The sequence below is a fragment of the Scardinius erythrophthalmus genome (assembly GCF_964197995.2).
Source record: "Scardinius erythrophthalmus genome assembly, chromosome: 11".
In the NCBI taxonomy this organism is placed as follows: Eukaryota; Metazoa; Chordata; class Actinopteri; order Cypriniformes; family Leuciscidae; genus Scardinius; species Scardinius erythrophthalmus.
The window spans coordinates 6,178,244-6,193,718 of record NC_138231.1 but is presented as its reverse complement, the minus strand read 5'-3'; the positions used below and the strand labels follow the sequence as shown (position 1 = coordinate 6,193,718).

At 38.8% G+C, this 15,475-nt stretch overlaps 1 protein-coding gene and 1 pseudogene across 2 annotated transcripts; both read right to left on the bottom strand.

Annotated features, from left to right (window-relative positions):
• Window positions 1–4,539: 4,539 nt before the first annotated feature.
• LOC308698134 (trace amine-associated receptor 1-like) lies at window positions 4,540–5,529 on the bottom strand (the record flags this gene model as incomplete). The annotated part of the gene is made up of 2 exons (XM_081378038.1): window positions 4,540–5,129; window positions 5,202–5,529. The coding sequence occupies 2 exons, from the start codon at window positions 5,527–5,529 to the stop codon at window positions 4,540–4,542; spliced, it is 918 nt and encodes a 305-aa protein (XP_081234164.1).
• A 5,694-nt stretch (window positions 5,530–11,223) lies between these two features.
• Window positions 11,224–12,229, bottom strand: LOC308698133 (trace amine-associated receptor 1-like; annotated as a pseudogene). The gene has a single exon. The product of its transcript is annotated as a trace amine-associated receptor 1-like (transcript).
• Between the last annotated feature and the right edge of the window lie 3,246 nt (window positions 12,230–15,475).

The following is a 15,475-nucleotide window of genomic DNA, read 5'->3' as shown; positions in this document are numbered from 1 at the left end:
TAAGACAGGGAAATGAGACACAGCCTAAGTTCGTTGTGGTGATCTCACTCGCGGATATATCGCCAGCTACATAGCCCTTGAAACGAAGTTTGCGGAGGACCACACTTGAAAGAGAGGGGTAGGAATTTCTCAGAAGTGAGTCGCACAAATGTAAGTATTTTCAGCAGTTTAATGACACTCGTGTTTTATGATACTTTTAATAAAAAAGCCTCTGTTGACGTAGCAGCCAGCTAGCGGAAAGGGAAGATGACGCAAACGGTAATCGAGTGGTGTCTCATTTCTTAGAGAAATGTTCTTCCCCCTACCCCCCTTCACTCGGTACCGAGGGGCAAGGAGAAGACGCAGACAAAGGGGAAGGGGTAAGACAGAGAAATGAGATTGGCCCTTATTCTGCCTAAATAAAGTAATGGTTACTGGGGAAATGTGGGGAAAGGGCCAAAGATGGGTATAGCCAACATATGATAAGAAACAATAGGAAAGGATTAGGAGGCTATATGAGTTAAAAGGCTTCAGTTGATCTTTATGGAATGAAAACACAGAATGTCTTATTTTATGTATTGCATGACTTAAACACAAACACAGGTTTGATGCTCAAGAAGCATTAAATTCCATAGATTATTCAAGAACAAATGATTAAGAAAGAAAGGCAGTAGGGAATTTGCATCATTAAAGCAAAAAAGCATTCATCAAAACTAGAGCCCGACCGATTTATCGGCAGGCCGATATTATCGGCCGATGTTAGGCATTTTCCAAACTATCGGTATCGGCATTTATAATGGCCGATAAATGAATATTTCAAAAATAAATTAAAAACGGACGAAACACCCTTCAACCATGTCATGAGGGTTGGCGTTGTATAGTTTGTCCACCAGAGGGCACTCTACACCGTCCCTGTTGGCAACACTTTCGTATAACGCGCCACACATCCTGCTGATCCAGCCTGAGTCGGGCAGAGAGAACCAGTTATTTTATTTTTGAAATATTCATTTATCGGCCATTATAAATGCCGATACCGATAGTTTGGAAAATGCCTAATATCGGCCAATAATATCGGCCTGCCGATAAATCGGTCGGGCTCTAGTTTTGATGAATGCTTTTTTGCTTTAATGATGCAAATTCCCTACTGCCTTTCTTTCTTAATCATTTGTTCTTGAATAATCTATGGAATTTAATGCTTCTTGAGCATCAAACCTGTGTTTGTGTTTAAATCATGCAATACAAAAAATAAGACATTCTGTGTTTTCATTCCATAAAGATCAACTGAAGCCTTTTAACTCATATAGCCTCCTAATCCTTTCCTATTGTTTCTTATCATATGACTTCTTCTATCAACTTCTCTGAGCTGTAGAAATCCATTGCACTATAATGAAATATTTATGATTTAAATGTTGCTTAAAAAAATTATTTGAAATTATTTGCATTCACACTGCCTTGCATTGAGGAAAGAGACTAAATATGAATAGAATCAGTACATAAAATGCTTAGTGTTTAAAGTCCCCCTGTAGTCAATCATTTTATCCCTTAAAACTCATCTTTGGTCACCAAAATTATATATTTAGTTTTTACCTGTGAAATAATGTCTTCATGCCTTAAACTAGCTTGAATGTAACTCGATACTCTTGCTTTTATTTAGTATATGCTAATAATCAATAAAACAAGCTCAGACTACCTGATCCACTCGGTCAACTTTACTGTAGTAAACGCTACACGATGAGTCAGACAGTGACCTTCTAAAAATCTGCATCCTTAGAAATGCTTTGAACATCATAAGAACGTAAGTGGAGAAAAGCATATAGTTCATCATAACATCGTAATATACATAACATCATATACATAATTCACTAGCTATATTGCTAAATGTACCCGATTTTTCATATCACCAGAAAAATATACCAGATAACCTATCTCCTCTTAAAGACTACACTGCTTCGCAGCAGTTAACGATATGCTAAAGCCCGCCCCCCACGTTGACACAAGTGTGTCGTTTTCAGATTTATCCACTCTGGAACCCGGTTTTAAAAAATTTGCGGTTTCAGGCTCCCAAACAGCCGGATCCGTCTGGATGAAACGCCGATACGTTACAAAGTTTTTACGTATACAGCTAAATGCGTCTCTGTGTGGACAAGGCCTCAGTCTTCGTCCCTTCTCTCGAGCTGTGGTTAGAAGCATAGTTTCTTGTTAGTGTGACGTGGACTTACATTAGTCATGTTTAAAAATCAACAGGGAACAAAACAGTGAAGTAGTCCTAAGTTCATTACTACATTACGTGGAGAAAGCTGACAGAATGAACATTATGTATATGGAAGTATGCCAAATACTGCATATTAACATTATTAACATAGAAACATAAAAAAAAATGAACGGCTTTCTATTGGTTATGCAAATTAAAGCTGCAGTCGGCAAGGTTTTTTTTATCATATTCACTGAAACCGACACTATGCTCCGACAGAACAACATAAATCAGTCGGTTTTAGAAAAAAACCTGTGCTTCTACCTCCACCTGGAGCCTGTTATTTGTTTTGCAAAAATCCACCGCTCCCGGTTCTTCTGGTCCAATCAGCGCAGGGCTCTTTGAGATCTGAGTGTCAATCACAGTTCGTGCACACGCCACAGATCCCCCCTCCCCCGTGCACGTTACAATATCACATGCACATGCCTGAAGTTCGCAGGTGTGTTGGATTGTACGAAGTATGATGGCGGAGAGAAAATCTACTAACAAGCTTCCAATTCCTCGGTTATTGCTGTCTATGGGTAGATCGTAGCCTACCTTCGAGTCGATGGTGTTGATCGTTGCTGAAGAGACGGACGCGTTCACAGAAAATCTGATGCACACACACTGACAAGCACGAAGTCGATGGGAGGGTGCTCGCTGGTAGTGGGGGAGGGGCATGAGAGTTGTAAAAAAAATTTGGCTAAGTCCCCTCAATCTGCCAGACTTGCCGACTGCAGCTTTAACTATAATGTTAAAACGACAGAAGGGTGACCATTTTTTGGGAAAGTTGTGACTTTCTACAACCATGCATCGTACTATGATGGTTAAGCAGCGAGTTACATCATTGTACAGGGTATCCCCTGTTTAGATCCTGTCTCTATGAAGCCCCTCCTTCCGAAATGCACAATGTGCTCTAATTGGTCAGCTGGACGAGTGTGTTGTGATTGATCAACCATGTTTTGGAAGTGTCACGCCTCTTGCCATAAACACGAGTTTGGCCCTGTCCCAAATGGCACCCTATGCACCCGTGGTCTTCCTACGAGTCTGCACTTTCGTGATGTAATGCCGCTTTGACTGTCGGGAAGAAGTGCATCAGTGCGGGCTCAGCAAAAGTGCGCATCGAGGGCGCATATCGACCGCAAAGGGGGTGCTCGCGAGCACCCTTCTGAGACCTAAAATGACAAATGGGACACTCTACGGTCTCACAGACTTAACGGACACGCGCACGTGGCAGCCATTGTAAGTCCACAAGACCGAAAGTGAATATGAAGTGTGCCATTTGGGACAGGGCATTTGAATACACTACTAAGGCAGCTCAACCAGGCCTCGCCCCTTTATTGTATATGCCTTGGGCGTGAATTATTTAAATGAGGAATATTGTGGCAATGTGACATGTTCGTTCTCGGAAGAAAACTCAGAACTACAATGGAGGCGTTTTAGGGAGTTTAGAAACCGTGCTTTCTGATATAGAGAATAACTCCCTTTGGAATGTACTTTGTGCTTTGTAACTTTTCAGACCATTTTCATTTTCAAACCACAACATTACACACAAAAAAAGTTGAATTTGTAAAAATAAAAAATAAAATAAAAATCTTGATTGTACCTTGATAGACTGAGCTTGTTGTAAGTGTAGTTAAAGTTAAGTATTTCTTCACTCTGTTTACACACTGGCTAAAAATGACACAAGAACAAACTCACTTAAGGCTTTTTATAACATGAGATTGCACTTCAGTTAGTGTGACAGAGATAGACTGGATTAAGCACTGATCATGCAGTTTTACCACAAGTAGGTCTTTGCTCTGCAAATAATCCAATTCTTAATGAATATTTTTTTTGTAATGTTCCAAGTATCTAAAATTCCATGAAACAAAATACATTTTTAGAAAAAAAAAACAATGTATAACATATTAAGACTTGTTTTTAGAGAATGAATCTTGAAAATAAGTGTACTTTGTCTCGATTCAGTGGCATTTTTTTCACTTCCATGTGAAATGATACACTTTTATTCAATATTCAATTTCAAAAACTAAGTCTAAAAATCTTCAAAGTGCACTTTCTTCAAAGAGCTATTTTTCCTGAATGACGTAAAAAAACACTTATTATAAACTCATATCAGTTTTTGCGGCGTGGGCGAGTTATGAATCGGGATGATCAGGAAACATTGCAGATGGACTTTATTTCTGCATCGCTGAGGCGAAATTCTGAGGCCTGCCAGGTATTAAAATACAGCAATGTGAGAGCTAACAAACATGATGAACAAATGCAGAATGTCTTGTTTCATTAAGTTCCTATAAACACATATGGCTTGGATCACTGTGATATCACATTTACAATAACATTATTCTTGAAGAATTGCTCTGAAATATTCTTCCAGACAGAATGACTCTGAATGCTTGTCTGAACCAGCTGTAAAAGAAGGCGTACACTATGGGATTACATGTAGAATTATAGTAGCCGACCCACAGGAACAAGTCAAACAGCAGTGGAGGTACAAAATATCCAATGAAGGGATCTAGAAGATTACAAAGAAAAAAAGGTGTCCAGAAAGTCAGAAACGCCCCCATGATGATGGCTAAAGTCTTAGTGGCTTTTCCTTCTTTTTTTAATTCAGAATTCACACTCTGAATGGCCTGCACCTGCCGTTTAGCCACATGTAAGATTTTCAGATACATGCAGAGCATGACAAAAGCGGGAAGGTAAAAACAGGACAATGACATTATAGTCGCTGCCTCTCTGCTCTGAAACAATACGCAACTTCCATCACATTTAATGTTCTCATAGTAAAAATATTTACTGAAGATCATGCCAAACCCCAGAGTAGCTGAAACAGACCAGCTGATAACAATCATAACTAGTGTGTCCAGTGATGTCATTTTACTGTGATATTGAAAGGGGTAACATATGGCATAATATCTGTCTAAAGAAATGATACAGAGGTTTAAAATTGATGCAGTGCACAAAGTCACATCAAGACTGCTGTGTATTTTACAGAACAAATCTCCCAGATACCAGCACGTCTCGATGGAGCGCAGCATGCTGGGAGGCATCACAACTCCTCCTACAAGCAGATCGGCCACGGCCAGCGACAGGATGAGGTAGTTAGTTGGTGTGTGAAGCTGCTTGAAATGAATGACCGTTATGATCACCAAAAGGTTTCCTATGATTGTGACAATCCAAGAGACACTAAAAAGGATGTAGAGTAATATTCGAGTTTCCAAAGGATAGACAAACTTCGGACAAGACGTGTTACTAAACTCATAACAAAGAAAAAGCTTTTCCAGGATTCCATTTTGGTTGATGTTGACTTGTGCATCCATTTACACAATTCACTGGAGGTTCCCTGTTTGAAACAAGGGAGTGAAGTCATTTCCAGCCTTCAAAAATGCAGCTACATTTATGAATCTCTATGAATGAATTACATGTTAAAATCTCAATGGATTTTAAATGTAATACTTAACTTGACCATATAGGAGAATAAATCTGCGCTGAAGTTTTATTTTTTGAACAATACTCCAATCATGTTCATCCACATGGAAACTTGTTTCACAGACTCTCATCCTTGTTCTTACCTTTCCTTGCTTCTACAATGAACCAGAGCTAAAGAGAGGGCACATATATACTGTAGCACAATAGTTTCATAACAACCTCCCTACTGTCAAATCACACAAGGTTTCCAAGGTTACACAGTCTTCCCACATGTCAACAAAAAAGCACAACAAGGCTCTGAAACTGCATCTCAACAATGGCTGAATTTGGAATAAACTAAATACGGACAAAACCTACATTTCAAAACATAACCCAAATAACACTCCAAAACAAACACCCAAATAGTACAACAACAACAATACTAAACACTTTTGTCTGCCTAATATGTGATGCGGTGAACATGTTTGAAAAATCTGGTTAACAAATTATAAATGATAAATGAGAATTGAACGTCAAACTTTAAACATGGCTTCTCTGAGGACTCCAATGATATCACTTCTTCTTGATCATGATTTAAAGCGATAGTTCACTATTATTTTGAGGTCAATAAGTGGTGTGATGAGGTCACTGATCAGCAGTTTCTGAAATACTCCAGCCCTTCTGGCACCGACAACATACCATGTTCAAAGTCACTCATATCACCTTTCTTCCCCATTCTGATGTTCAGCTTGAATTTCAGCAGAGCGTCTTGACCAAGTCTACATGCCTACAGGCCCGGAGTGGGTAATCGGGAGAATCGGGAGAATTCCCGGTGGGCCGATTCACTTTTGGGCCGGTCGAGGAAATGTTTTTTTTTTTTTTCACATTTCAATGTCACGTTAGTTACATAGGCTACACACGTTTCACATTCTGACACCGCAGCGCGCAGCCTCTGCATGGGTTGTACCATGTGAGGGAGTTCTCCCCTCCTATAGAGTTGGTTGGGTCCATAGTCCGTCTTTTCCAAAACGTTTTCTCAGGTGGGCTACCGCGGCACCGCCGGCGCCTACCGATAGCTGGGCCGGCCCTGCCGTAACGGTGCGCATCAGGGAGGATGGATGGGAGGAAGAGGCCAGGAGGTATGGAAGCTTTTTTCCGCCACAGAATAAAACATTTTAAAAGATAATTGCGACTTTTTATCTCACAATTGCGAGTTTACATCTCGCAATTCTGACTTTATTTCTCAGAATTGCGAGATATAAAGTCAAAATTGCGTGAAATAAAGTCGCAATTGCGTGTTATAAAGTCAGAATGAGAGATATAAAGTCAGAATTGCGTGATAAAGTCGCAATTGTGAGTTATAAAGTCAGAATTGCAAGATATAAAGTCAGAACTGCGTGAAATAAAGCTGCAATTGCTTATAAAGTTAGAACTGCAAGATACCTGTATATAGTTAGAATTGTGTGATATAAAGTTGCAATTGTGTGTTATAAAGTCAGAATTGCGAGATATAAAGTCAGAATTGTGTGAAATAAAGTCGCAATTGCTTCTTATAAAGTCAGAATTGCAAGATATAAAGTCAGAACTGCGTGAAATAAAGTTGCAGTTGCTTATAAAGTCAGAACTGCAAGATATAGAGTCAGAATTGTGATATAAAGTCGCGTTATAAAGTCAGAATTGCGTGATATAAAGTCGCAATTGTGAGTTATAAAGTCAGAATTGCGAGATATAAATTCAGAATTGTGTGAAATAAAGTCGCAATTGCTCCTTATAAAGTCAGAATTGCAAGATATAAAGTCAGAACTGCGTGAAATAAAGCTGCAATTGCTTATAAAGTTAGAACTGCAAGATACCTGTATATAGTTAGAATTGTGTGATATAAAGTTGCAATTGTGTGTTATAAAGTCAGAATTGCGAGATATAAAGTCAGAATTGTGTGAAATAAAGTCGCAATTGCTTCTTATAAAGTCAGAATTGCAAGATATAAAGTCAGAACTGCGTGAAATAAAGTTGCAGTTGCTTATAAAGTCAGAACTGCAAGATATAGAGTCAGAATTGTGATATAAAGTCGCGTTATAAAGTCAGAATTGCGAAATATAAAGTCAGAATTGTGTGAAATAAAGTCGCAATTGCTTATAAAGTCTAAGTGAATTATTATTTAACCTTTACATTATTTGTTATTAATACAAACTACACAATAGTAAGAGCTGAACTGTTGCTTCATTTATCCAATTTAGAAAAAGTGCTAATTTAGAATTCCACCATGGAAAAAGTGGACTGGTCTTGGGCCTGAAACTCCCGGGCTGAAAAGTGGCCCCACTCCGGCCCTGCATGCCTAAATGCATTTTAAGTTGCTGCCATGTGATTGGCTGATTAGATATTTTTTTTTAATGAGCAGTTGAACAGGTCTACCTAATAAAGTGGCTGGTGAGTGTACTAGTTCTGCCTTCACATGCTATCAGAAATTTCCCCACTTCTGAAGTTATGATTACGAGCTTGTCGCAGTAAAGACCTTTGTTGTAGGAAAGAACAGGAATCATGGAGTACACCAAATTTATTCTTGCCTGTTTATTGGAGAAAAAAATTTATTAAAGCAAAAATTATATTTACCATCCCATTCATTGACAACCATATAAACATTCACCGTGCTATCTAGATATTCAGCTTGCTGACAATTCTGGAATTTTTCAAATACAGGCTACTTTCGCTGTGTATAACACATACAATATGCTTCAAATGATCATTCATGTGAAAATTGTAACAACAAGACAAGGCGAAATTCTTGAGAGCATTCATGTCCAATTTTTAACTAGGAAACTCATATTTGTGAAAATCCGATAGCACGTGAAGGCAGAATTAGGAATGCAAAACACACTTAATCAGATGTTGTGGACTTAAATGGCACTTCTTTCGTGCATTAAATTAAAGGAATTAGGCAAATCAGATAAATGCTAAGTGTTATTTACAATTCCAAATATTTTTAATTAAAATATCTTTGTGAAAGTTGCATCATTTTTTTAAATAACCTTTATTTCATCGACCTGAAGAATGAATGCTATCAGATGCATGTAATATACTCGTTTAGTCGATCTCTCTCTCATAATACCACAATACTCTACTCTAATGAAGCGACTCAACGTTCCTCCGTTAATAGTTCTAAAGTGACGTTTTAGCTTGGCCTCAACTGTCAAACTGTCAATTTGAGATTTAAATCCATGGCGGAAGGAAGTAGTTCTGCACTGCGAGCAGGACGAGGCCGAGGGCCGTGAGAGAGCGGTGCAAGGCCGGTGGCGTGATTGATAATGAGCGACACTTGCGCAACGCACCGGTCTCGTATCTCTCACGGAGGAGCGGAAGCATAAAAGGAGGAGCGACAACAGTGAAGAACGAAAGAGGCTAGGCCTGGATTTATGTTGCGTTTTATTTTGTTATGTGTGACAGCAGTCGTCCGTGAGGGGCTGCTGTCTTTTACTTTCATTTTGTATTTGTTTCATTTATTGTATTGAAGTCTGTTGAATATTCGCCGGTTACCACCTCGTTCTTCCCACAACGTTTAACTTCGTTACATGCACAAAAGAGTTTTTTTAAGGACACTCCGTTGTTTCTTATTTATGAACTCCCTCGGTCAGCACTGCTGTGCTGATATGCAGTCTCATCGCACTGTTACCCGTGTGATATTGCTCATATATTTGGAATGATTTTTAGAACTATATCTTTATCATTATAGTGATCATCCTTGGTGTCAACGGATGGAGCTGAATGGAAATTCCCATTGAAATGAACTGTGAAGAAATAGCTAAACCTTTTAATGGATTGTGTTCTTGCATAGTCTGTCTGGATCTCCTCAAATAAAAGATAGAGGCTGATAGTCAAGACATACAGTACTTAGTGCTTTACCACTTTTGACCGCCATGCAGAATTTATGTTGTCGTATATATAAAAAATGAATAAAAAAGGACAGTTGTATAGATTTGTATCTTAGGGTCATATTCTTTTTCATATTGTCTCATGTGCTTTGAAGGTTTACGTTCTCAGTCTGAATTTATTTCTAAAGCACAATTAAAAACAACCACAGTTGACCAATGTGCTGCACAATGTTCTAAAACCAAAAACAATGAACAAAAATAAAAAACAAAACAACAACAGACAACAAGGGACATCACAAGTTATAGGCAACAGTGAAGAGATACGTTTTTAATTTTAATTGAAAAAATATGTAATGTTGGTGCAGTTCTAATATGAATCAGTAAACTGTTCCAAAGTTTAGGTGCTGCTATGGATAAAGCTCGGTCACCCTTAACTTTAACTTTGGAACAGTTAACAAACTCTGGTTGGCAGACCTAAGAGTTCTCAATGGATGGTGTATACACAACAAGTCTGAAAGTTTAGAGGGGGCGAGGCTATGTAAACATTTAAAAACAAGCAGAGGCAAAGTCAATTCTAGAGCGGACTAGGAGCCGATGTAAAGGCATTAAAACAGGAGTAATATGTTTGTGTTTGCGAACACCGGTTAAAAGTCTTGCGGCTGCATTTTGGACGATTTGTAATCTAGATAAGGAAGAATTCCCAAATACAGGGAGTTACAATAGTCAATTCTAGAAGAAATAAAAGCATGGATTGCAGTTTCAAAGTGCTTAAAAGAAAGACAACTCTTCACTTTAGCCAGCGCTCTTAGTTCGTAAAAAAAAAAAAAAAAAACTTGATATGACCACTAAATTGATTTGCTTATCAATTTAGATCAAATCAAAATCAAAAAGACACCCAAGTTTTTTACACATGATTTAACTGAAGAAGGTAAGACACCAGTATTTAAATGAGAAATGTTTTGGCCAAACATGATGATCTCTGTTTTACTCTCATTTAGATTAAAAAATTAACAACATCCAGGCTTTGATATCGGAAAGACAGGCACTGACAGAGTCCAAGCCATTTTTGTGCTTCAGGGGCAAGTAAAGTTGTGTATCATCTGCATAGCAATGATACAAATAGAGCGTAAAGGAAGCATATAGAGTGAAAACAATAACAGGGCCAAAATAGAGCCTTGGAGGATCCCACAAGTCAGGGGGACCACACCCGAATGGCATCCTCCTATATTGACCGAGAAGCTTCTATTTTTAAGGTATGAGTGAAACCAACTTAGAGCAGTTCCTCTGATGCCGACAACTTGTTCTAGACGAGAAAGCAGGACATCATATTCAACAGTATCGAATGCAGGACTAAAATCCAAAAGCACCAGTACAACAGAGTCACCCATGTCAGTAGCCATTAAAACATCATTTAAAACTTTTACGAGTGCTGTCTCTGTAGAGTGACGAGTGACTTTGAAAGTGTGCTTATGGAGGGGAGAGGTTTTATAGCACTGACGATGCATTTCTCACACAGTTAAACTTTATTAGAAATTAATTCAAAAGGATCCATTAGATGGGCAGAAATCCACACTGGTGTATTTTACAGGATTCTTAATACACAGATTTGTTTTGCACTTCTTTAAGTATGAAGGTTCAGTTAAAAAATTGCATAAAAAATACAATAAAATAAAACTGCATTATGTACCAATCAGAAAATAAGATAACAAGAAATTAATTTGCATATAATCTGTTTCATTACTACAACAGCATTGTTCTTGAAGAAGAAGTCTGAAATACTCCTTTGGATAGAATGATTCTGAATGCTTGTCTGAACCAGCTGTAAAAGAAGGCGTACACTATGGGATTACATGTAGAATTATAGTAGCCGACCCACAGGAACAAGTCAAACAGCAGTGGAGGTACAGAATATCCAATGTAGGGATCTATAAGATTACAAAGAAAAAAGGGAATCCAGAAAGTCAGAAACGCCCCCATGATGATGGCTAAAGTCTTAGTGGCTTTTCCTTCTTTTTTTAATTCAGAATTCACACTCTGAATGGCCTGCACCTGCCGTTTAGCCACATGTAAGATTTTCAGATACATGCAGAGCATGACAAAAGCGGGAACGTAAAAACAGGCCAATGACATTATAGTCGCTGCCTCTCTGGTATGAAACAATATGCAACTTCCATCACATTTAATGTTCTCATAGTAAAAATCTTCAATGCCAAGAATATTAAGCTTCATGAAGATCATGCCAAACCCCAGAGTAGCTGAAACAGTCCAGCTGATAATAATCATAACTAGTGTGGCCAGTGATGTCATTTTACAGTGATATTGAAAGGGGTAACATATGGCATAATATCTGTCTAAAGAAATTATACAGAGGTTTAAAATTGATGTAGTGCACAGTCACATCAAGACTGCTGTGTATTTTACAGAACAAATCTCCCAGATACCAGCACGTCTCGATGGAGCGCAGCATGCTGGGAGGCATCACAACTCCTCCTACAAGCAGATCGGCCACGGCCAGCGACAGGATGAGGTAGTTAGTTGGTGTGTGAAGCTGCTTGAAATGAATGACCGTTATGATCACCAACATGTTTCCTATGATTGTGACAATCGACGAGACACTAAAAAGGATGTAGAGTAATATTCGAGTTTCCAAAGGATAGACAAACTTCGGACAAGACGTGTTACTAAACTCATAACAAAGAAAAGGCTTTTCCAGGATTCCATTTTGGCTGCTGATTATTGCGTCCATTTACACAATTAAGCTTCTCTGTTTAAAACAAGAGGAAACTTAATTTCAGCCTGCAACATAAAGTTCAATAATGTATGATCATTACATATACACAGCTATATACACAAACTATACACAGCATTGCTCTGCATAAAGTCAAGAAATCCATGTTGTTATATATTATATATATATAAAAAAAAAAAAAACTTTTAAATAATTTTGTTTCTGTGCCACTTAAATGACCAATTTAGGAGAATAAATATGATACTGAAATCTTATTATTAGTTATTTAATTATAAAAACAGTTCATTTACATGAAATCTGTTTCACAGACTCTCATCCATTTTCTTACCTTTCCTTCTATAAACCAAAACTACATCATGAAGCAGATTTTGAGTGCTGCACATTTATAGCACAAGAGTTTCATAACAACCTCCCCCCTGTCAAATCACACATTTGAGCTTCCAAGGTAACATAGTCTTCCCAAAAGTCAACAAAATGCCTTTCAAAAGATCAACAAGGCCCTGAAACTGCATTTCATTTGAACAGGTTTTTATTCTGATAAAACAGTTAATTCACTTACAGAATTACCTTCTGATAGGAGGCATTTCATGAAAGGACTGCCATGCTTGTGGCTATTTTGAAATGTAAAATATAAAGAAAAAATACCTTTCTATACATCATAGTTTACAATACACTTTTTTATATACAAAATGTGTACCTAACCCTAGCAACAACAACAGCACCCAAAATAGCCTTAATTTCTAGAAACATCCACCATAATACTTAGTTCCACCTTATCAAAAATGGTGGCTGTTGCTATATATTTTATTATGATTTCAGGCAATATGTAAACTACATAATACAAGTAATACTATTGCACTTGTACAGTGAAAATCAGGTAGGCTACAAACTGATTTAAAAAAAAATATTCATAAGATCAGTGACCTTAGTAAGTGGTTCACGAGTTCACACTTTCATCATTAAACGGAGTAAAGATTATGCTTATTTGGCGTGCTGTCCGGGGGAGGAATCTTTTGAGAAAAAGCCTGGACATTTGATGCCTGCTGGCCCACGAACTGGGAGCAGTAATAAATTGGAACAACCAGTCGGGAGGGCTCGCGCTGTTTCTTGCCCTACCGGCCGATGAATGAGGAGCAGCGTGATTTAAGCCCCCTGACCAGGAGGGACCGTGTTGCCTCTGGCGGGAGCAGCTCACTGCAGCGTTAGACGGACGGGCCCTACTGGGTGACAAATGAGGAGCAGCCAGATTTGGAAATGCCCGATCGGGAGGGCTCACGCCGCTTCTTGACGGGAGTAGCTCACGGCATCAGACGGGTGAGCTCTGCCGACCAATGGGCAGGGAGCAGCAAGATCGAAGACTGCCGACCGAGAGGGCCCATGTAGCCTCCGACGGGAGCAGCTCACGGTGTTGGGCCCTACCGACCGACAGAGGAGTGACGAATTTCAGAAGCCCGGCCAGGAGATTTCTTGCTGTGTCCTTTGGGAAATCAAGTCTTCTTGCGCGTTAATCAAAGACGCGAGGAAGAGTAGGTGAGAGATAAAATCCTTGCAGGATTATGCCAAGCGGCAACCTCCCTGTCTCTCTCTTGAAACCAACACAGAAGTGAATTAAACAGCAATTCATCAACTGGCCGCTTGAGGCTGGCTGCAAAAGTGAGTCAAATCTGCATCTCCCCCATGTTAAAATGCCCAACTTTACAGCAGAAAAAAACATGTTTACAGCCTGGAGCAAAAAGTGGCTTTGGTCTATACAGCTAATTTTGCCCTTCATGACAACTGTGCGGGGGGTGAATTTTTTTTATAACTCATCCATTTAAATGATATTAAGCCTTAAATTTCTACATAGTTAAGGGTGTGTCCACTTTTGAGTGACAGGTGGATTCCCGCTGCTGTGGTCATTAGTCATCATTAGCCGTTTGTCTGCTGTCTGTTAGCCGTCACATTACCTCAGCTCATTGTCTGACTGTAAAAATAAATAAATTCGGGGGTGACGCGCTGCCAAGATGGCGACGGTCGGCCACGCCCACTTTAGGCTTCAAAAACGGTCTTCAGAAACCTACGGGTGACGTCACGGACACTACGTACATATTTTTTTACGGTCTATGGATTATGCGCATCTGAAGTTTAAGTGGCCGAGAAAAGATAGCAGTTCACGTTTAGAACAGTTTAGACTGTCTGGGAAGGTGGACAAGATCAGAAATATCCTATCGATTTTCCTTATGCAGTGAGGCCTGGAAATCAACTGTATCCAAGTTGATGCCCAGAATTCAATGGACGAGGCTGAACCCATGGTTTTAACTTGTCCAATAGGACTCCAGAGCTCAGCAGAAACTGAGCTGGCTGAGAGGTCGATTAGTAAATGTTTGAAAATGTTCTTATTTTCTGTGGGTTTTTTATTGGTTTCTCGAAGTGACAACATGCGCTTACATGATGAGAAGACTAAAATATACAGTTTGAACTTTGACAGCACAAGTAGCCTATAACTAAACAAGCACGGAGTGTCTTTAAAATCCCTCTGGACCGTTTTCACATTTCTGGGTTTCTCAGAAGCGGAAGTGGTCATAGTTGGGTAAACTTCTGTAGCGGTGAATGAGAAACTACATTAAAGAGGCTATTTTTGAGTTCCTATTCGCTCAAATAGCAAAAGAAAAAATCCACAATAGTGTTTTTACAACTTTCAAAAAGAGAATAAAAAATAGAGAAAGAGAGATTCATAATGTCAGTCAGAAGAGAGAAATATGTCAATTTGACCGTCACTCCCACAGCCACTGTATTAAAAAAACACCCTCACAGCAGCATCAACTTGTTTCTTGTAATTTGATGCAAAGGTAATATAATACAGTATAATGTTTTGAATGTAGATTTTTTTTTTTAAAACTGGAGGAGAAGCTCATAGTACAACTCTATCGCACAACCAACGCACAATCTACTGTGGTAGTCAATACTATTGTTATGTTTAAGGACATTATGAAATTAAGATAATGTCTGTACTGTACATTATGCTATGACTGTACATTGTACAGTTAAATCACAATCGTTGGTTGCTATCCTGCTGTCACTGCACATTTTACCTCAGGCATAGGGCCTAACGTTACATTAACTGAATTAATTTAGAATCTCACCTGAAAATCCGATAACATCAGCAATCTTCCTCCACGCTGATTTCCATATTTCGCCTTTAAAGATTCTGGTTAATTCGGGGTATTTCCCAACTTCATTGAGAGTTTCGTCTTCTTCGTTATC